The sequence below is a fragment of the Chrysochloris asiatica genome, unplaced genomic scaffold (genome assembly GCF_000296735.1).
Source record: "Chrysochloris asiatica unplaced genomic scaffold, ChrAsi1.0 scaffold00012, whole genome shotgun sequence".
Classification (NCBI taxonomy): domain Eukaryota; kingdom Metazoa; phylum Chordata; class Mammalia; order Afrosoricida; family Chrysochloridae; genus Chrysochloris; species Chrysochloris asiatica.
In genome coordinates this window covers 18,681,265-18,705,450 of record NW_006408530.1, presented here as the reverse complement: position 1 = coordinate 18,705,450, position 24,186 = coordinate 18,681,265, and the positions used below count along the sequence as shown (strand labels likewise).

Below are 24,186 nucleotides of genomic sequence, written 5' to 3'. Positions count from 1 at the left end.
TCCATGGGGCTCTGTCTTCTGAACCCCAGAAGTAAAAGTGGGCATGGTGATATAACTTAAATTATGGAGCGCTGGTAGTGGACTGGTTACGAGTCAGGCTGCTCAAGGTCAGCAGTTTGAAGCTACCAGCTCTTTCGCGGAAGAAAGATGAGGCTTTCTGTTCCCATAAAGATTTACAGCCTCCGAAACCCTATACAGGGTCATTATGAATCAAACCTACTCCATGGCACATAACCACCACCAACAACGTGATTTGGTATGAGGCAGATTATTTTTCAGTGAAATACTAATCAATGAGACACTCAGATAATGTAATATCACTGGTGTGGATAAGGACCACTAGCCTGCAGCAAAACCGGGAGGAATCCAGTAAGGACAGAGTACAGAGACCACTCTGACCACCTGCATGGTATATATGGACACTAAATTGTTTCCTGCCTTCATTGCAGAGCTGGGGAATAACAGCTGTCCCTGAACTCTTAAAACATGTCATCAATTACAAAACACCAGCATCCCCAGTTAGAGACAGTCCCATTGAAGTAAATTTTCTATTCACCACAGAGAAGTGTTCCTTGTGGTAGTAAAAAAGAATTTTGCTAGGTTTAATCAAAAGTGAAAAGTAATTCCAGAATGTTCCCTTTGAGCCACATCATCCATTGATAATTCAGAGGCCCAACAACAAGGCTAATAAAAAATGTCTTTGTAGTAACTAAGAAAGAAAAATAATAATTATTGAGTGCATCTGAAACTTAATATAGAAGATTTAACTCTTGATTAAGATATTATAAATAATAAAAGTCAGAGGAAGGAAAAAAACAGAAGAAAACACTCTGGAAGATGAAAATAATACAAGCAATGAGATTCAACGTCCATTTACTTGGGACAGTTACAAATGAACCAATGGGTACACACTGAAAGCAAAGGTTGAGATAATATTTAACAATGACATCCATAACAAAAACACAAAGAAAGAAACCCCCAGGAAGTGTTTTGGCAAGTAAATAAATAAAAAGAGGAAAGAACTTAATATTGATACTAAGTATTCAGTGATGGGAAGCATGGTAGCTCTGTAGCATAAGCACTGGATTGATAACCATGAGGTCAGCAGCTAGAGCCCACCGAGTACTCAATGGGAGAAACATTAGTCTTTTTTTCTCCCACAAATATTTAAAGCCTTGGAAACACTACCCAGGGTCTCTATGTGTCAGAACCAACTTGGTGGCACTTATGACAGGAACTCAGTGATTGAGCTGTAAGATAAGCACTGTGTTGGTAACCACAGGTCAGCAGTTCAAACCCTCTAGCCACCCTCGGAAACCTTATACATGGTTGCTATGAGTCAGAATTGACAATAACAATAATATTCAATGATTATTTAAAATCTTTGTAAATCACAGCATGGTAAAATAGAAATAGATTAATGAACCACACAAATACTGAAAAGTTAAAAATTTCCAAGAAAAAGCACTGAATTCTATACATTTAGAGAATAACTTACAACATAGCATTGAGAACAGTGTTAAACATACTGACCTTCTCACATCAGGAAATCTAATGGGAAAGTAAATAACTTGGCACTTGGGTCTGATGATGCTTTCGAGATCCTTGGGTCTGTGATCCGGAATCAGCTTCATAAACTTTCCAATGGAAGTGAGAAATGACTCCATATTGAACATTGAGTTGAATACCACCACGTCAGCTACCAGGCTACAAAGGGAAAAAACATGATCTCAAATGATGTGTCTATATTCATTCAAAACTATTTTACAACCTTGGGAGATCTGTATATTAAGCAACGTTTATACTGAACCTTAGGTTTTCAAAGAACTCGGCGTTTGACACAATTATTTATCAAAATGCCTCTTATAGTTAGTTTCATTAGTGTTATATCATGAGAAGATAGACAGGGAACAGAATGGGATAAAAGCAGAGTAATTAAATGAATGAATAGAATCACGTAAGATTTCAATTCAAAGCATAAATTTCCACAATGCCAGACACGTTCTGTTACAACAGTACATACATACAGCAGGAATGTGTGTGGGGGGCGGTCTCATCTACCCATGTTGGCTTTCTGTATCAGTGGTCAACAGCCTTGAGCAAAATACTACTGAGAAATTTGCTTACCTTTTACTAACTCCAAGAAAATGTATTGAAATAAAGTTATTTCCATCCCAAACCATGACATGGTCAACATCATTTTTTGTTGTTGTTAAGTGCTACTGAGTCAGTCTCAACCCAGAGAGACCCTGTGTAGGGTTTCCAAGGAGTGGTTGGTGAGCTTGAACTGCTGATCTTGTGGTCCAGACCAACTTTGCAGTCTAGCACATTAATCCACAGTGCCACACCAGGACTCCAAAATACATGAAATTTAAATTTCATTGTCTCTATATTTATGTATGTTGTTAAGTGCCACTGAGTCAGTTCCTACTCATAGCAACCTGTATAGGGTTTTTTTAAGTACTGGTTGCTAAGTTTGAACCACCGATTTATGGTTCAAAATGACCTTGTGGTCCCGTGCCAACCTTACAATGTTATACCAGGACTCAACACTATTTAATTAACGTCTATTCCCTATTCTGTCTCTCTCCAACAAAGATCTTACATTTCTAAAATCTCTGGGACTAAATAATTATGATTATAATCTATCTCTGCAAATAACTTAATTCAATATTATATTCAGCTTAGTCAGGAAAGTAGAATTAATGAAAACAGATCCAGAAATCAAAATCACTAACTAGAGTCCCCTACAATCAAAGAAAACAAAAATCACGAGGTTCTATTGATAACACACAGAGCAAAGGGCATAACATCATGAATAAAATAAATGTGACAGCATTACTGTTTTTTGACTAATGGACTGCATTCTTCTTTAATATTTCTATTTATTACAAATCATTTCAAATATTTATTAAGTTTGTTTGAAAACAGTTTTTGTGTCCATAACTATGTCACCAATTTTAAGAATTAACTGTAAGTTGTTTTGGAAACCAAAAAAAGTCACATAACAAACATGAGTAAGGGGGATAAAGCCCAAATATGTAGATGATCCTTTATGAATTAAAAAGTTGATCTAATGAATCACTTCCTGGATTTTTAAAGATAATCCACTCAGTGCTACTGAATCTCAATGAAATACATATAAATGTTTTGATAAGAAGGTGGTCCTAGATAGAGTGGGAGAGAAATGTGGAATAACACTCAAAATTTTATATGCACTAACAAAAAGCACAAAACACCACCGGATTTACTTGTCAGAAAGAAATGAGAGCTACCTGAGATTATAACACTCAGTCACTCTTCGGGTCTGGAATGGAACTCATGCTCATGGGATTTTCAGCTAATCAGTATATGAGAGGCTAACAACACTGGTGAGGCATCTCACCATGGAATGTTCAACCATTCAAGATTAAAAGGGCAGCATGTCCCCAAAGACAAAGTTGAGGTGGTCTGGGAAAGAAGGTGGAATGGAAATAGGAGTCACAGGGAAGAAGTGGGATAGCTGTTGTTTCATGGATGGGAATACAACCATTGAGAAGAAACAAAGTGTATGACGTATTGAACGTAAAACTGATGATCTCTTCCATAAACCCTCACTCAGTTCACAATAAAAGATTTCCAAAAATAAACATTGAACATAGAACTACCATGCTGTTCTTGTTTGTGTCATCCAGTTGGTTCTGACTTATAGAAACCCTGTATAGGGTTTCTAAGGCATAGATATTTGCAAAAGCAGAAATTCCCACCTTTATCCTGTGAAGTCACTAGAGTGTGCTAGAACTGCCAACCGTGTGGCTCACAAACCAGGGAAAAATAATGAAGGCATGTGAGATTAAATATACAAAACCATTCATTTTATTTACCCTAAAAAATGATTGATCAAAAAAATTAAAAGAGGGCATGTACATTCACAAGACTGCAGAACACAAGGACCCTCCCCAAAATTGCTTTTCCATACAAATTGGGGTTTTTTGTTTTTTGTTTGTTTTTTTTTCCAGATGCAACCTAGTACAAATTTTGGGCATGGGATGATTACAATGTAGATAATAGAAAAAAAATGTAAAATGTCATGAAAGTGCTGAGTTAACACCAAGCAATAAGGAAGCCAATATAATATACCAAAAGTTGAAGAATGTTTTACAGATAGTCTGTTTTCACCATATGTCACATATTGTAATAGCGACCCAAAGGTCATAATACATAGCTGTGACATGTGTTCATAAGTCAAAGGGTCAGTGAGACCTCTATTTAAAGGTGAGCACGTATGTCAGTCATCCTTAATGTCCGTAACTGCCACACAGTCAAGAAAAATTCTGACAGTGCCAACAAAAGCAGAAGTCAGCAAGAAAACTAAAGAAACATTGGAGGAAGCAAGAGTCTGACAGTCTTATTTTTCCTCTGGACAACTGTGAACCATTTTTTCCCCATTATGAAGCTAACACATGATCAAGTCCACTTCTTTCTATATAAGCTTGTCTATCAGTTTACCCTTTCAAGAATGTCAATGCTGAAAAATATCACGTACAAGTTTTATAGTCTCATTTCCTAGGAACCAAAAAATCCCTTCTCAAAGAGAGAGATGAGGGCAGTTAGGTAAAAACTTTGAGATGTTTGTCTTCGTAATCTTATACAATCTGTCTATGCTAAATTAAAGCTTCAAGATAGTTTACAGCTATATTCTTTTTGGTAAATTTGATCCCTGATGTGAGTGGGTGTAACTTTCATTACTTTAAAACTCACTCATAAAGGGGAAAAAGGACCATCCCCCATTCCCCTGCCCCAAGTGATTTCCCAGGAGTAATAAGTACACATTAGCTGTAGAAAAGAAGGATGACAAGTCAAAAAATCAAAAGATGATTACAAATTTTTCCCATATTGATAAAGCACAAAATGATTTTATTTTTGTATTCAAAATATATTTCCTTTCTGTTTCAATGTGAAATAAAGTATTTTAATTTTATTGTGAAATTTTAAAACAGTTGCTTTTTTTTATGGGGTATTTAAAGTAAAGCCATTTCACTCTATTTTGATAGCACTGCTATTTAGCAGCTTGTAAAAATGATTACAAGAAAACATTTACAAAATGCTCACAACACAGAAATATTACCGTATCACTGTTTTTCTATGTCGACTAAACTATGGAACACACTTGTAAGAAGTGTGGATCTGTTTAAATACATCATTAATCCCACATACTAATAACTGTTAATAAAGGTGAGCAAAATCTACCAAATCACTGCCAAGTTGAAAACAGTCCTGTTCAGACAAATACTGTTACAGTTCTATTGAACAGGATCCAGTAGCGGAAACATTTCAGAGTCACTATTAACTATTTTCATTAACTAAGCTTCAGAAAATACACTTTGTTGCAGTAACAATGAAGAAGGACACTTGTTTTTGAAATGTCTTGGTATGTTAAAGCTGTACAATTTCAAAAGACTCAATGAGGGAAAAATAACAATGACAGTAACCTATAGAGGTTTTTCCATAGTTTTCTCTTGTATACAAACAACAACAAATATTTTTAATGACCAAAAACCCTTTTTTGTTATGCCTTTAATAAATTTTTTTTTAATTCTTCTGTAATTTACTATTGTGATTTTAGTTGAATACAGTGAACATCGTAGGTAAATCAGTGTTGACTAACTGCTCTTTTCTATATGTAAGCCTTAACAACAGATCCTGAAGTCAAGGGTGAAAGACCCTGCAGGCCTTTGATTATCTTCTGAATGTTGTGCAAAATACAAAATTGGATAATTATTTCAACATATAATTAAATGGTAACCTATAAGTATTTTTTAAAAGAACCTGATGTGGTAGTATTTATTATCACATTATCATGGAAATAAATGTTTATATATTCTCACCTACCTTAAAAGTGTTGTGTTTAAAAATAGGTGCACGGTAGGTCTCCAAACATAAAAGCTAACCATCTATAAAGAAAAAATGGTGGCAATGGACCAAATATAATGATGAAATCTATACCTACCATGAAAGAATCTGGTTGTATCCATATTGGAAATCTCTCTCCTGACATTTCTTGACAGGGTACACCAATTGGTTCTCGTGGAAGTAGAGAATCTTTTTCAATTTCCCAAGGTCAGGCCGAAGGGCAGCCAGTTCAGTCAGGTTAAGCACTGAGCTTGTAAAGAGGATCCTAGGAAACAAGGAAATTAGGGCTTACTGTACTGAGCATGCTTGAAGAGGTCATCCTTTGCCCTTCTCCACTCTCCCTCATCCCAGCCCAAGAAAAACATATCCCCTACAGGGACACATCAATAGTTAAGCCTTAATGCAATGGAGCAGCATTCTAAGTTTTGATCTCTTAAAAAGCAGCTGCTAAGAACTATAAAAGCCCAGAATCTCATTGGTCTCCTCAGCTCAGTTACTGAGAAATGCAAAATAAAAAAATAAACCGGATGGATTTTATTGAAAACGGCAAGAAAAGCTGTATCTGAAGGACAAATGGAACAAAGATAAGACTGGCTGGGGAATACTTTACTTGCCAGTTTCATTACACTTTCCTTCTTTATGCAACCAACTACTGAAATTCAATATATGAACAAGAATGGCACATGTTCATGTTATGACATAAACCCTTTTGATTTATGCAATAGACTTATCTAGTGTGGTCTTTTTCTCTTGGCATGTTTTCTCACCCAGCCCTCTCCCCACTTTTTTTCTTTTTTGAAAAGAATTCTGCAATATTTGTTTTATTTTATCTTTTCTTCTCTATCCTTGGATTGCTGATGGTACCAGATGTAAAATCTGTAAAATCCCTTATATAAAGCACTCGTCTAAACAATGATGAAAGGCAAATTCTCTGTTTCGGGGGATAAAAGAAAACTGAAAGCTCACCTATCTATGTTTATAAAGGAGAGTTACTCACCCTAGCCACAAGTATTTACTAAGTGCCTATTTACTCACCCTAGCCACAAGTATTTACTAAGTGCCTACTATGTGTCAGATTTAAGCCAGGGAGGCCTGAAAAGATGAACAAGACAGTCTAACAAGACATTGCAACAGTGACAGGTACAAAGCATTAGAGGAGCAAGCAGAAAGGAGTAATAACTGGCTGGGACAACCTGTAAACGTTTCACTCATGAGATACCTACCATAGATGGACACGAAGGAGGTACAAATTACAGTCCCTGTGCAGCTGAGGACATTTAGATGGCATGATTTTGATGGAATGCCACCTTTATAACATAATGTGGCATCATTTGACCCTTATGGCTTTAATCCCAATTCTAAAAAATGAGGTTCAAGAAGGTTAAGAGTTTTTTTCTAAGATCACACTGGTAGAAAGTGGCAAAGCAGGAACTCCTGGTCTTCTAAGCCTGAAGAGGTTTTCATTACACCATGGATATGAAATGGTTGTGGACCGCTCACATTGCCAATGCTTTTTTCTGTACTCAATAAATACAAAATATCATCGTTGCTATTACCATGATTAAAACGACTCTAAATCCTTGCTTGCTGACAAGCCAAATGGTTAACCTCAGGTGTTTATATGATCTGCAGCACTAGCCTTTCACATACAAAGAATGATTACATAGTAAGTGTATACATCAAACACGGAAATCCAAGAGTCTTCTTCATGTGCTAGACGAGGAAGCACATAAGACAAAAGGCAAAGATGTCTCTTTAAACTCACATGGTTGTATTATTGTTACACACCTCTTTAAAATAAAAATATCATACCAAAGAAATACAATTATTTTATAAGACGCCTATTTCGCACTCAACTAAACAGAAAAAAAAAAAAAAAAACCTATGGCCAAATAATGTGCTATTCTGTCCAAAGATATCCCTGCCCCCTCACTACCACTCATCACCAAGTGTAAATCTTTCTAAAACTTAAACGGAAAATTCGGAAAAATGATAATATTTGCATTTATATAAATCTGATAGTTGTCAGGGAGAATAACAAGGCACTCATCTCAATCAATATTTTCCTTAACAGAGAATGAATGTCAAGTTGTGGATCTGGTTACTAAATAATACTTCCTCTCTCCCATGTATCCCTCCTCCCCACACACTACTGCAAGCAAAGACTGACATTCTTACTCATTAAGACCTGAGCAAACTCAATGTTTCTACACAGCAAAAATTCATTAACTGCAGTCACATATTACATATGAATATTTTTGAATGGCACCTTTATAACAGAACTGGTGGACACCACCCTAACCAATAATCAAACTTATTAGAATAAAATATTGTAATGTATTTCTCAGACCAATACAACATGACCAATGTAGCATTCTGGCCAAAAATGCCAGGGCAGAGTTTTGTCACGAGGAAGCAACCAGAAAAATGTTCTGCTGAAGAGCTGAGTCTTCAAAAATATCAGTATTGTAAAAAAATAAATAAATAAACTACATTAAAAGGAAATAAAAGAGACATAGCAACAAATGTAATGTGTGCTACTTGACTGACTACCAGATTTACAAAAAAAAAAAAATACAGCTATGAAGGAAATTATTAGGGCAACAGAGAAAATGTGATTATGAGCTAAATACAAGACTGTAAACTTTTGCCAATCTTAAAATTCTTGCGTATAATAATTACATTATGGTTGTATCAGAAAATACCCTTATTCTTAGAAGATGCATGCCAAATGATTTCATTCAAGTATTGAGTGTCATGACGCCTGCAAAAAATTCTTAAATGGTTCGGCCAAAATATTTCTAATAATAATTTACATATGTATATTGCATAGACAAAAAATAGCAAACATGTAAAATAGGTAATCCACTCAGAAGGGAAAGGGAAATGATTTTTACATTATTAACTATTTGGCAAAAGGAGCTCTGGTAGCGTAGTGGTTACGAATCGGGCTGCGAACCTTAAGGACAGTGGTTCGAAACTACCAGCCGCTCCGTGGGAGAAAGATGAGGCTTTCTACTCCCGTAAGGATTTACACCCTCGGAAACCCTGTACAGGGTCGCTATGGGTCGGAACCGACTCGACAGCACTTAACAACAACAACAACAACTATTTGGCAAAGCCAACACCATTACGTCCTTCAGTTTGCTAAACCATGAAAAAAATTTCACAGTATTTTTACAATGAATTTTGAAATAACAAATAACCCTCCAAAGGCCCTAGTCAAGGTCATTGCCATCGAATCAATTCTAGCTCAGAGGCACCCTACAGCAACTCCACAAGACAGAGAACAACTGCTCCTTAGGGTTTCTGAGATTTGACATCTTTATGGGAGCAGACATCTTCATGTTTCTATGAAGTTGGTGGTAGGTTTGAGTTGCCACCCTTGACATTACTAGTCCAACACTTAACACATGATACCACCTGGGCTCCTTATATGCCCTCACTGCTTCTAAATTGTAGAAGTTATGTAAGGCATTTTTCTTTGCATTTTCATTTCTAAAATGGTTGCCAAATCAGGCAATGAAACATTCCTCAAGCATTTAGCTCAACAACATCCCAAAAGAAGTGGTGCGTGTGCCCACAAATGGAATGCAGGCCCAAGTCATAGGCATTTTTTACTTTGCTCCCTACCATCAATTTTAAAAAGAAAGTTTATAATAATCCACTGAATGACATCACTCCATCAGAACGTAATCCCTACGATACCAGTGTCCATCTGGCCTCAGGTATTATTTAAGCAATAAATCCTAACAAGGTGAGCTTTATCATCCCACAGTGTGTCTCTAGCAGGAGAGGCCACAAGGTGATAGCAAAAACCACTAGGAACAGGATAATTCCTGACAGCTGCTGGTGAGTACAAGTCAAATTGAACGGTTTATCTCAGCATGAAGATGTTATAAGGTTTTAGGTTTAATATTTTTAAATTAACATAAAACCCAGAGAAGCAGTTAGGCAATCTTTCACAAACATGACATACTACAATCACTGTATAAGCTGGATTAGTACTTATTACCATGCTACTACAGAATTATGCTGGTTTTAGACCACCAAAGAGCTTTAAATTGCAACTTTTGTCTCTGTAAGAGAAACCTATATTTAAAATGTCTGCTAAATTCAAATTAATGGCTACATCATTAGCTTACGATCTCACCAAAAGTACAAGTTAGCTGCTAGTATAATTGTCTAACCAAAACGGCTCAGTGCTTACACAATCACATTAACACCATTCCATGGATTAGTGACTGTGCCCATGTTTCCAACTTGAGCCTCACTTCCTTAAAGCAAGGGGGGGGGGGGGACCTTACAGCCTCAGGCCGTATTAAGGCCCTCTAAATTATTTGGTCTGGCCCTACCAAGAGAACCATAGTTTCAGCTATCACGTTGTTGTTATTGTCAAGTTGGTTCCGACCCACAGCGACCCTGTTTAGGGTTTCCGAGGAGTGGCTGGTGAGCTTGAGTCACCAACCTTGTAGTTCAAAGCAACTTTGCAGTCCAGTGCATTAATCCGCACAGCCACACCAGGACTCCTGTGAGGCCATCACATTGGGAGTGAGTTCATGAAATGTTTTTCCAAATACAGCAGGCTAGTTTTTAAATTAATAATTTTGTATAGTCCACGAATGATGTTATAAATATTGGCAGAAAAAAAGTTGCCCACCCTTGGTCTAAAGAATCCAAAACAATTTAACACAATGAAATTAAAGATTAGGGATATTAGACTTTTCTGGCTCCGTTTGAATACATCAGTGGTTTTCCCTGTATCCTATTTCTTAATATATGTACAAGGGATGCTGAACTATACCCAGACACTGGAGCAATGTGATCACTATTATAAAGTTGAATATTTTTATATCTTCAATGCTATAGAAGGGTAGTGACATGAGAAAAGAGGTCAGGTATTCAGTATTCCACCCATCATAACATACAACCTAGTTGTTGTTGTTAAGTGTGTCGCGTCCACTCAACTCATAGCAACCCTCCTTTAAGCAAAAACTAGGTCATTTAACTCTTGTCCCAGAATAACTTTTAGTATGCTCACCCACCTCTGAAAATGCTTACCACATAATGGAATATAGTACACAATTTAAGAAAGACAATAGTTTGTTACATTTTACTCAAATCATTTCTTGTACAACTTCAGTTAGGTCTTTGAGAAAAGAGCAAATTCCATTCTTCCAGCAAGGTCACATCATTCAGTATTCTTTATCTGGATTCATGTTGTTCAGCCTCATTACCAAAGCCTTCCTTGATACCTATACTTTCCAGAATCCTCAATCAAGACAGCCCAGCCTTATTTTCCCTGATGAAAGAAATGTTCTCCACTTGTACTATACAACATAATAACCGCTGGGGCCTTGCTGTAGAATAAGCACAGCACCACAGGCTCGCTTTGAACCACAAAGTCAGCAGATAATTATATCTGCACAGTGAGGGTACTTGATAATACTCTTTTTACTTTGCAAAACAGATACATTATTACATAATTTATCTTTTGCTTTTAACCCTGACTACAATGTAGTTTAAGGAGCTCTGGTACCATAGTGGTTACAAGTCGGGTTGCCAATCTCAAGGTCAGCAGTTCGAAACTACCAGCAGTTCCGCGGGAGAAAGATGAGGCATTCTGCTCCCATAAAGATTTACAGCCTCAGAAACCCTACACAGGGTTGCTATGAGTTGGAACCAATTCCACAGCACACCACCACCACCACCATAATAATTACTGCAAACACATATGATTTTTAACAGAGATCATCATATGATATGTTGTAATGTCTTCCACCAGAGTATGGTTTTATATTCATATATTTACAAAGTTTTAAATTTTTCTTCAAATAATTCCTTATTATTTCTATTACTTTTCTTTTTTATTTCATAGAATCTTGCTTTACTTTTTAATATCAGAAAACTTTGCTCTGACTGCCACATGAAACAGACTGTAGTGTATCTTGGGTAGAAGAAGGGAGAAGACGAATCCGAGAAAGGAGATGATGATGGCTTGGATGAAGAGGAACGTGCTAGCAGTGATGAGCAGCATTTAGTTCAAGCTGACAGGGTTTGCTGAGGAACTGGATATGAGAAAGGAGAGAGACACAGATAAGAGTATTATTGCTTTCATCCTGTTATCATTCCCTAAGTGCTTGGATAGTGGTTTCAATAGAACAGAAGTCCAAAAACCCATAGATGCATAAATGAAAATTATTCCAAGCACTTTCAAACTTTTGGGTTTAAATTAACTTTCTATTTCTTAGAATGTATATAGAAAGAGAACTGAGCTCTAACATTCATTAATCACTGACATGCAAAATAAATTTTAACACAATTTGCTTTAGTTGTCAGCTATTTCATCTTAATTGGAACATTTCTACTACAGGCTATAGGTTTGGTTTTTTGGTTTGGTTTTTTTTTAATACTTTCTAGAACACTGCATAACAAAATGCTTCCATTTGCTAAAACAATTAAAAATACATGATGAAAGTCTTATCTAAACTAAAAGAATTCATTTCATTTGCTTGGTTCTTGTAATGGATAATTTCCAGAATATTAAATAAAGAGTATCTAGTCTCCCAAAAGCTGTCCTATGGAGTGGTATCAATGATTAATCAGGCAGGATGACTTTTTCCTACCACACAATGTTGCTTTCAGAGCACTGTGTCAGAGCTTGTCAGGTGAAGCAGAGAACCGAGGTCAGTAGGTAGCACTTGCCACTGAGCACTGTCTCCAACACAGGACTGTTTTTTAAAACATTTATCCCAAGGGCAGTCATCAGGACACTAATCTGCCCTTATCGATACTTCACCTGTTGCCAACAAGTCCGTAAGTAATGCTATATTACAGATATACTGTTTCTTTGGTTTCAGGTTTTTTGTTGCTTTTTTTTTTTCCACTTTTTTTTTTCTTCGTACCTGGCACAGTGCCTAATTCATAAAAGACACTCAGTAACTATGTGTGTAAGAAAGGAAGAAACAAGAAGTGATGGTAGGCTTACCATTGAAACAAAACCCACAAATAAATTGAAATGTTTACTGCTTACATTTAAACATTTTGTGTGTGTGTGTGTTCATTTCTTGAGCGCTAGAGTCCATTATCAGTAATATTATAAAACTCAAAGTAATATGAACCACTCAAAACATTTACGATGTAATGTGAGGTGATGTGATAAACAGCGACCCTATATAGGGTTCCCAAGGAGCGACTGGGGGGTTGAAACCACCGACTTTGCAGTTAGCAATATACCGTTTATTCTATAGTGCCACACCAGGACTCCTGAACATTTACAGATATACCTATTTTAAACATCTACTCACGTAAAGATTTACAGCCTCGGAAATGCTATGCAGGGTCTTTATAAGGGGGAACTGACTCCACAGCATACAACAACCACCATCAATAAATGTCATCAAATCCGTTGACTTGACAATCTAAGAAACATTCTTGTTCGAAAAGAGCTGACAGTTTAATTGGTGAAATGAGACAAAATATAGAAAACATTAAATAACAACAACAACAATAATAAAAAAGTAACAGCTCTGACTAGCAAAAGAAATGCCACAGAGCAATGCAAGGCTGATTGTGAAGGGAGACAGAGGTACAAGTACTAAGGCAGCTCAGATAAAGAGAAGTACAATAGGGGAAAATCCAGGCTGTCTTGGAGCTACTGTAGATGGGAGGGGACGTCTGAGTCATGGGAATTTTGGTTCAATAAGTGAGAGAAAAGGGTTTGCTGAAGTTTAGCAAAAAAAAGTAACTGGGTAAAACTGGAAAGGTAGTCTTTCAGTAGATTCGGTAAATTAATACAAGATTAAAATTTTGTATTTTATTTAAGTTAGCAATAAGATGGATTGGCACAGTGGCAGCAGCAATGGGCTCAAGCGTAACAACAAATGTGAGGAGGGTGCAGGACCAGACAGTGTTTCGTTCTGTTGTGCACAGGGTCACTGTGAGTCAGAACCAACATGACAGCACCTAACAACAACAACAACAAGCAACAAGGTGATCCACTATTGGTTTAATATTATATTAACAACTTTTCCAACTTGACAGCACTTAATAACAGCTATTGAGTTGTGAATACTTACTGCTCAAGAACAAAAAGCTGCAAAATGAAGGAAATCGAAATGACCTGTTGGGTTTTTGGAAAAGACAGGGTAAGGGTGACTTGAAACTTTCTGGCTTGTATAATAATCAGATAGGTGGTGGTACTATTCCTTAACACAGGAGAATAAAACAAATCAGGCTTTGGAATAAAAGGGAAATAAGGAAACATTCCTTTTAATTGTTGAATTTCTGTGGAATGCAAAGTAATAGAGATCCAGGGCTCATGCATTTGGATACTTAATGAAACCAAAAGGTCTAGTCCCCGAAACCAGCTGGTATAAATGTGGGTTCTCATTTAGTGCATGTTTCTCTATTATTTCATGTGTTTCTTTGTTTTCTCCAATTAAATATCCAAAGGGGCTTAAAAAAGTTTGTGGAAAAATTACATTACCTTTCAATTCCATTTTTCCATAAACTTATTTTTTAATGTTTTATTGTGAATTATGTGATAGTTTACACGGAGAACATTAGTTTTACATTCTTCCTATCTTATATGGTTTCATTGCCATGGTTACAATCCCCTGCAAGCATCATCAACCAACCAAAGGGAATACTCTGCAAGCCACACACACACACACACACACACACACACACACACACACACAGAGGTCATCAGCACACAGTCCCTCTCCCTCTCTGGGTCTAGAGTCCCCAGCCGCTCGATCTCTCCATGTCATCATCTCTGCCTCCATCTCTGGTGTCACTGCATCTCTGGGTAAGGTCTCGCACTTCCCCCTTCTCCTTGATGGTTCCAGGGACCTCCACAAACTTTTGAAGTTCCCTGGTTAATTCTTTGGAGAAATAAATTAGCTCTACTGTTTTGTCTCCTTTTTTCTTCAGAATCCTGTTGTTTTCTTAACATGGCAGTTAACTTTCTGGATTTTAATTTCCATTAAGTTGAGCCATGTATCTTTCTCATTCACTATCCTAATCCTAGGGTTGTTTTATACATATATATAAAAATCTATATATATATATATATATGAGCCATGTATCTTTCTCATTCACTATCCTAATCCTAGGGTTGTTTTATACATATATATAAAAATCTGTAAAAAAGTTAATTATTCATTTCATCAATGACACTCAGAAAATAAACTTGTTCACTGCATATAGTAAAGTGTTCAATATATTTACTACTAAGGAGCTCTCGTAGCGTAGTGGTTATGACTTGGGCTGCTAATCTTACGGTCAGCAGTTTGAAACTACCAGCTGTTCTGCAGGATAAAGATGAGGCTTTCTGCTTCCATAAAGACTAAAAGTCTTGGATATCCTACACAAGGTTTCTACGAGTCAAACCAACTCCACTGCACATAACTACAACCATAAAAAAGGAGTCCTGGTGTGGCGCTGTGGGGTAATGCGTCAGACTGCAAAGTTGTTTGAACTGCAAGGTCAGTGGTTCTAGCTTACCGGCTGCTCCTCGGAAACCCTATACTGTGTCGCTATGGGTTGGAATTGACTCAATGGCACTTAACAACAACAACCATAAAAAAAAGGGGGGACCTGGTAGGGCACTGTGGGATTAAGTACTGGACTGTTAAACACAGAGTCGGCAGTTCACACGCACCAGCTGCTCTTTGGAACCCTATATAGGGTTGCCGAGAGTAGGAACTGATTCAACAGCACTTAAAAACAACAACCATTAAAAAGGGGTTGGGGTGGACAGAACATTTCAGGCACTAAAAAGAAAGCATTTATCTTCTTACTTTAGCATCCAACACAATTCTAGGCAGTATTGTTATTTGATGTCATTCTTGATTGAGCTCATTACTTTTTTTCATGGAGTTCCTAATAAAAGATGAAGCACTGTTCTCTTCTTCATCATTTTATATGAAGTACTCGAGAGATGATCCAAGGACAAGGTACTCCTAGAGAAAGGTAGGTGTCAACCTGATACAAAGATCACTAATGTACAACATCATGATAATAATTTCTGTCATCTTCAGGGATTCATAATCGCCAGTCTTGAGGAGGCAATTCAATTAACATGCAAAAAGCGTCTAACTTGCTGAGTGTGCTGGGAACACTTCATATGGTGTTTTATCTCCATAAACTAATATAATTAGTATGTGAAATATTTATAATTCACCTCATGATTAATCTATCATAGAAAACTATTCCTTAACAACGGCATATCATTCATACTGGACTATTCTTTGCTCTCCAGGTCATGCCAATTATGAGTCCTTAAAGTTCATTTCTACATACTGTAAAGTTGGAAGATTGAAAACCCAAGGTAATGGATAGAAGTCCTCATAGACCTATCTATTGCTTCTAGAACTGTCTAATATTATAAACACTTAAGGAGAGACTGACGAGTCAATCAGAATTGCTTGAGCAATAGTAGATACAGAAAGCACACTTTAGGGACATGTCTGAGAAACCATACACAAGCAGAGGGTGGTTTTTAGACATTTAGGCTTTTAGACTAGACTGGAAATTATAACACAGGACTAGATAATATAATCAAAACAAAAACAGCAACAATAATAATATCTGCCACCTGGTTTATCAGGTAAATTATTCCTGAAAATCATGTATCCAAATAACAAATATGCTAATATGGTGACTGCTGTTTTTACGGGGTACCATTGACTGCTCAAATTAGCACAGATAAAATAAAGTACCTCCTCAATATTTGACTGTTCTATAATCAGTCATAAGATCTAAATTTTTCAGTGCTGAGTTTCTTTAAAAATTTGCTTCCCAGAATCCTTTGCTCTATTGAGTCATTCTATCATTTGATTTGTGACATTTTGTTGCTATTTTCCTCATAGAGATTATTCTTGTGCTTATTCCTCCTGTGTTTGTTTTGGCAAGTCCAAGACAGTTCTTTGAAATCTTCCCTGAATTTGGTGCTTAATTTACAACGTGGAAAACTACCTCCCCACAAATCATTTATACACTACCCCCTATGTTTTGCTACTTCACACATCACTGTAATTATAAGGGTTTCACTATATAATTAATTATGAAAGTCAAAGCCAGCAAAATGTACTGTACACAGTAGGCACTCAACAAATGTTTGAAAAGCACAAAATGTTACACAATATAGTAGGGTGTGCAACATAGAAATAATTTGAAGCACTGAGTTCCAGAAATGTATCTTGGTCATTTATACTTTCACTTCAAAATGAGAATTCTGATAAACATTGATTTGCTAACTCTATGTTTTGTTCTCATCAAACCAACAATGTGAGGATTCCAGTATTATGCTTCTAAGTTGATGTCATACAGAAGGGAACATTAAAAAGCCAGTTTTTAAAAAAGATAAAATTTAGTATTTTGACAGAGTAATTTAATAATGAAGTATCTTACACATGGCTAAATTTCATACACAATAACATCATTATTTTTAGTATGCTTCCTTTTGAGCATAACCTAAATAACGGTCCTCTTTTTATTCTTAAGTACTGTGTGTATGTATACATATAATATATATATATAATGGAGCCCTGGTGTGGCGCTGTGGGTTAATGCATCAGACTGTAAAGCCGGAGATGACTCGAGGGCCCTCAACAACAATATATATATATATATATATGTGTGTGTGTGTGTGTGTGTGTGTGTGTGTGTGTGTGTTGTTGTCGTTGTGAATTGCCATAGAGTCGATTCTGACGCATAGCGAACCTCTATAGGGTTTCAGAGGAGCAGCTGGTAAGCTTGAACACCGATCTTGCAGTTCAAACAGCCTTGCAGTTTGGCACATTAGCCCACAGCACCACACCAGGACTCCTATATACATATATATATTACATATGGAGAGAGAAGGAGCTCTGGTATCATAGTGGTTACGAGTTGAACTGTTAACCTCAAGGTCAGCAGTCTGACCTTCTAGCCATTCTGTGGAAGAAAGATGAGGCCCCCATAAAGATTTACAAACTCAGAAACCCTACACAGGATAGTATCTATGAGTCAGCACCTACTCCATGGCACATAACCAACCAACATATATAGAGACAGTTGTTTTTGTTAAACACCATCAAGTCAGGTCTAATTCTTAGTGACACTGTATAGGGTTTCTAATTTGGTGAGTTTCAACTGCTGACCTTGTGGTTAGCAGTCCAGTGCTTATCCTAAAAATAAATGAATAAATAAACAAATCTCAAGAGAGAGAAACTAAGAATAAAATGTATAAAGTGACAAAAATTATATAAATAATATTTCCAAAATTGTATAAAAAATAAAGACTTATATCTCAAAATGACTCAGAGATGCATTTCTCTGGTGTCGCCTGCCATAACATCCTGTATACGAACTCATCAAGTCCCACACAAAAGGAGTTTCAGATTTTCTTGTATACACTATTCTAACTACAGGTTCCTCATGAGCACAATAAAGCATTCTAGAATAGCTATTCTTTGCAATGTCATCCATAGTTTGTTATGATACACATAGTCAAATTCCTTTGCATTTGTGTATCAATAAAGCAAAAGTAAACATCTTCCTGGTATTGTCTGCTTTTAGCCAAAGTCTATCTGGTATCAGCAATGATATCTCTTGCTCCATATCCTCTTCTAAACTTAACTTGAATTTCTGGCAGCTCCCTGTCGATATACTGCTGTAACCATTTTGGAGCTATCTTCAGTGAAATTTTGCTTGCATGTTATAGTAATGGTAGTATTTGATGGTTTTCACATTCTATCAGGCAACTTTTCTTTGGAATAATCATAAATATGAATCTCTTCTAATTGGTTGGCCACGTAGCCGTCGTCCATATTTCTTGGCATAGATGAGTGAGCACCTCCATTGCTGCACTAGTTTGTTGTAAACATTTCAATTTGACTCCCATCAATTCCTGGAGGCTTGATTTTGCTAATGCCTTCAGTGCAGCTTGGATTTCTTCCTTCAGTACCATTGGTTCTTGGTCATATGCTACTTCTTGAAATGGTTGAACACCAACCATATCTTAGTATAATGACTAAGTATGTATATCCTTAGTATAGCAACTAAGGATTTTTTCCATCTTTTTTTGATGCTTCCTGTATATTTCAAAAATTTCCCATTGTTGTTTGTTGTTCTTAAGTGCTATTGAATTAGTTCTGACTTAACAGCAACCCTGTACAGGGTTTCCAAGGAGTGACTGGTAAGTTTGAACCACTCACCTTGTGGTTCAAACTGACCTTGCATTCCAGTGTTTTCTCCCACAGCACCATATGTACAACACTGCAAATTGAAGCTTGAATTTTTCTTCAGTTCTTTCAGCTTGATAAATGTTGAGAGTGTACTTAGCTTTCAGTTTTATAACTCCAAGACTTTGAACATTTCATTATCATACTTTACTTTGAAAGTTTCTGTTCAGCTTTTTTATGTCATCATTTCTGCCAGCTACTTTAGCATCTATGCTCCAGAACAATTTCAGAGTCACTTCTGATATGCATTTTGCTCCTGTCTTTCTTTTCAGTATTCTTAATGACTTCTTGCTTTCTTCATGCATGATGCTCTTGATGTCATCTCAGAATGCCTCTGATTTTGGGTTATTAGAGTCTAATGCATCTGTTTCCACTAAATTTATATGTGATATATTCAAGATCATAGTTTGGGGTTCATAGATTTGTTTAAATTTTCTTTAGCTTCAGCCTCAACTTCTGTATGAGCAAGTGATGGTCTGTTCCACAGTCTGTGCTGGTCTCATTTTGGTTGATGTTACTGAGCTTTTCCACCATCTCGTCTCACAGATGTGGTTAATTTGATTCCTGTGTTTCCATCTGGTGAGGCCCATGTGTACAATCATGCACCTTTTATGCTATTAGAAAAATAAATATTTGCAATGAATAAGACTTACAAAATTCTATATGGTGATCTTCACCATCATTTCTATCACCAAGACCATATTTTCCAACTATGATCCTTTCTTTTGTTTCCAACTTTCACATGTTAATCACCTGTAAGTATCGATACACCTTGATAGCATATTTCATTAATTTCAGACTGAAAATGTTGGCATAATCCTTCAATTTCATTATTGCTAGCTTTAGTGGTGAGCTCGGATATGGTGCTGTAGAATAAACACTGGACTGGTAACCCAAAAGTTGGTAGTTCAAACCCACCAGTTACTCCTGGAAATGCTACACAGGGTCACAATGAGTCAAAACTGACTTGATGGCACATGACAACAAAGACAAGCTTTAGTAATCAGTGTATAAATCTGAATAATCATGGTTTTAACTGATATTCCTTGTAGGCATATGAACATCCTATAACAGACAACATTGTAATTCAATACAGATCTTCTTCAATTTGCTAGTTCCCAGCACAGAAAACCATTTATCTGATTCAAATTGGCCAACACCAGTCTATTTCACTTCACTAATGCTTAGGATATCAATCTTTATATATTCCTTTTTATTTCTGATGACCTCCAATTTTCATATATTTATATTTAGTATATTACATGTTTCAATTATTAATGGATGTTTACAGCTGTTTCTTCTCATTTTGATTTGTACCTCACTAGCTAAGGGTCGGAACCGACTCGACGGCACTTAACAACAACAACAAAGCATATAAAAGTCGCATAAACTTTGCTCCATCCACGTCATAAAGTTCAACTCTACTATAAGGAAGCAGCTCATTTCCAGTTGTATTTTGTGTGGCTTCCAACTTGAGGGACTCAACTATACCTGACAATGTTCTATTGCTCTTCATTAGGTTTTCAGTGGCTCACCATCCTCCTTCTTTCAAGTCAGTCTTAGCCTAGAAGCTTCGTTGAAACTATCCACTATTGGTGGCCCTGCTGCCATTTAAAATACCACTGGCATATCTTCCAATATCGCAATAACACACAAGCCACCAACGTAACGCAAACTGACAGATGAGTGGTGGTCAATCACTATAGGAGGTAGCATCTGATCAAGAACAATGATATTAAAGAAGGAGTTCAAAATGCACTGAAAACACTGGAGAAAAACAAGGTTCCAGAAATTGATAGAATAATAGAATACCAACTGAGATGTTTCAACAAATGGATGCAATACTGGGAGTGCTTACTCATCTATACACGGAATGTAGGAAGACAGATACCTGATCAAGCAAGTGAGAGAGATTCATATCATGCCTGTTCCAAAGAAAGGTGGCACAGTGAAAAGTAACAAATAATATAAAGAATATCACACAAGTAACATTTTGCTGAAGATAATTGGAAAATGGTACATCAAGAGGAATCTGTAAGAAATACAAGCCAGCTTCAGAAGAAGACATGGAACAAGGGATATCACTGCAGAGATGAGAATAGTTCTTGCCTGATAGCAAATATCACAAAGATGTTTACCTGTATTTTATTGACTTACGTAAAGGTATTCAGCTGGTGGATCATAACAAATTATGTATAACATTGTGAATAATGGAAATTCTAGATTATGTAATTGTGCTCATCCAAAACCTGTACATAGACCAACAGGTAGTTTTTCAAACAGAACAAGGTAATATTGAAATTGCTTAAAATCAGGAAAGGTATGTGGCAGGGTTGTATCCTTTCACCATACTTATTCAATGTGAATTGTGAGCAAATCATCTGAGAAGTTGGACTATCTGAAGATGAAGGATTGGAGGAAGACTCATTAACAATCTGTGATATGCAAATGACACAATCTTACTTGCTGAAAAAGGATTTGAAAGATCAAAGACTATAGCCAGCCTTCAAAATGGATTCAATTCAATATAAAGAAAACAAAAATTCACACTAGACGAATTAGCAACATCATGATAAATGGGAAAAGATTGAAGTCAAAGATTTCATTTTACTTGGTTCCACAATCAGTGCCCACAGAAGCAACAGTCAGGAAACCAAATGATGTACTGCATTGGGAAAATCTGCTGCAAAATTTTGACTTAAAGTGTGAAAAAGCAAAGATGCCATTATTGAAGACTACAAAGCATCTGACCTGCCTTGGTATTTTCAGCTGCCTGATATGCATGCGGGCTCCTGTTGTGGTTCTATAGGATAAGCAATGGACCGCAAACCACTGGTCATCAGTTCAAACTTACCAGCTGTTCCTCAGAAATCCTATACAGGGTCACAATGATTTGGAACTGACTTGACAACACTTAACAACAAATAACAACATATGGGACAATGGATAAGGAAGACCAATAAAGGTCGATTCCTTTTAATTATAGTGCTGGTAATGAATATAATAAATAATCATGGACTGTCCAAAGAGCCCTGACACTGTAGGATAAGCACTGGACTGCTAACCACAAAGTTAGTAGTTCAAGTCCACCAGTTGCTCTGTGGGAGAAAGATCAGGCTTTTGCACCTGCCAAGATTTACAGACTCCGAAACTCTATACAGGATGGCTCTGAGTCAAAACCGAATCAATGGCACTTAAAAACAACAACCAGGAACTGCCAGGAGAATACTAAATCTCTTGGAAGAATTGCAGCTAGAATGGTCCTTAGAAGTAAGGATAGCAAGACTGTCTCATATACTTTGAACCAATCCTTAGATAAGGATATCACTCTTGGTAATATAGAAGGTCAACAAAAAAGAAGGATGCCCTCAAGAAGCTGGACTGACAAAATGGCTGCAATAACGAGCTCAAGCATAGAGCTGATTGAGGACAAGTGCAAGGCCAGGCCATGTCTTTGTTCTATTGTACATAGTGTTGCTAAGAGTTAGAACCGACTCAGTAACACCTAACCACAATAGAAAGATTTGACATTCTCTTCTGCACTCATGCATTGTAACAAATGAGGCAGCAATAAGTGGCTAAAGTGATACAAGAATCAACAGTTGATATTTCAAATAACTTTAAGTCCCCAAGTTCAAATAGAATGCTATTACTCATTTTTAAAAGTGACACTGATATATTAAAAATGAATTTCATGATGAACTACTCTGTTATTAAGATATCAATGTTAAATACTAGATGGGACATTCTAGTAATTTTTAAAAAAATAATTCCTTGTCTTAAGGAACACTTTCAAAGAAATGTTAGTATTTTACCACTTTATGAGAATCAGTAACAAGGCAAGATTCTCCCAAGAATATTCCAACAGTCCTTGAAAAAGCAAGACTGTCACAAAACCTGAGCATCTGGCAACTCTGCCACCATGAAGTATCCATATGGAAGAGACCAAAATGTGTCAAAGTACCCAAAATGATTTTGGATAGTGTAGAAGATAGAATAAATAATTCAGTATCGTCAACACTTTCAACAGCAGGTAGTGGATATTCTACCTGCTTCTATAATGTGCCAGAATGTAGCTTAAGTGTGTGAGGCTGTGTATGTGTGTGAGAGAGAAAGGCAAGACAGAATTTGAGTACAGATGAGGCTAAAAACTATTTTGTATAGAAATATTCCTTCAGTAGTTCTTTTTATAGGGACATCAGACTTCTATAAGTCCAGGTTTATAGATATACAGGAAAAAAATGGAGCCAAAGAAAACTGAAATTGAAGATAAAAACAGCAACAAATATATTACATCAGAGTCAATGGAAAAAGGCTGCATTAACTTAACATTATGGTTGAAATTCCATGTGCAAAAAAAAGTCAGAAAATCCAAAATTATAGTTCCCTCAGCAACCATAACTGTGTCTTCATGCATACACGAGTATTTTGCATTACTGTAATGATGATGCATTTCAACCTTAATATCAGTTTATGCAATGTGACTGAATTAGAATTCTTCTGGGAACTATAACTTTGAATTTCTGGACTTGCGTGAATGTGAAATCTTAGCCATAAAATTACATTAATATAGGGTGGGGTTTTTGCTATTTATTTTCTGGCATTTGAAAAACTACTAAAGAGTCAATGGTTGATGACATTAAAGTGGTAAAAGATTGGGTGATTGGTAGAAATACAATAAGGATATGATAAAAAGCTTCATACTTTTAAAAAGGAGAACATAAAATACAAACAGAAAGATATTACTAGCTAAAGATTAATCAAAGATAAGAACAGGTAAGATAACTTTACAGAATCATTAAATATACTTTTCCATAAAAATTTAGTTTTGGGTTAGAAGGTACTTTCATTCAACTACATTTCAACACGAATACAAATAAAAAGTACCTGAAATATTGCTTTCAATATAAATTCTTTTAGCCTATAAAGGGAAAAAAATTAGAGCTAAAATAGTTGCTCATATTTTCAATAGGTAAAATTAAGTTGGTTTGAAGCCACTTTTGTTTCTTGTGTATATAATAAGATAGGACTGTAAGACAAAATTATATTATTGTCACCAACC

The 24,186-nt window shown here is 36.3% G+C and overlaps 1 protein-coding gene across 3 annotated transcripts in view; it reads right to left on the bottom strand.

Moving 5' to 3' along the window:
• The window catches only part of GTDC1 (glycosyltransferase-like domain containing 1), a 397,543-nt gene that overhangs the window by 281,780 nt on the left and 91,577 nt on the right, over positions 1-24,186 (bottom strand). For all 3 annotated transcript variants that reach the window (XM_006834564.1, XM_006834565.1, XM_006834566.1), the window contains exons 2-3: positions 5,990-6,157; positions 1,534-1,707 (exon numbers count right to left, since the gene is read on the bottom strand). In XM_006834564.1, the coding sequence (XP_006834627.1) occupies positions 1,534-1,707; positions 5,990-6,157 (342 nt within the window). The remainder of the gene's footprint in view (positions 1-1,533; positions 1,708-5,989; positions 6,158-24,186) is intronic.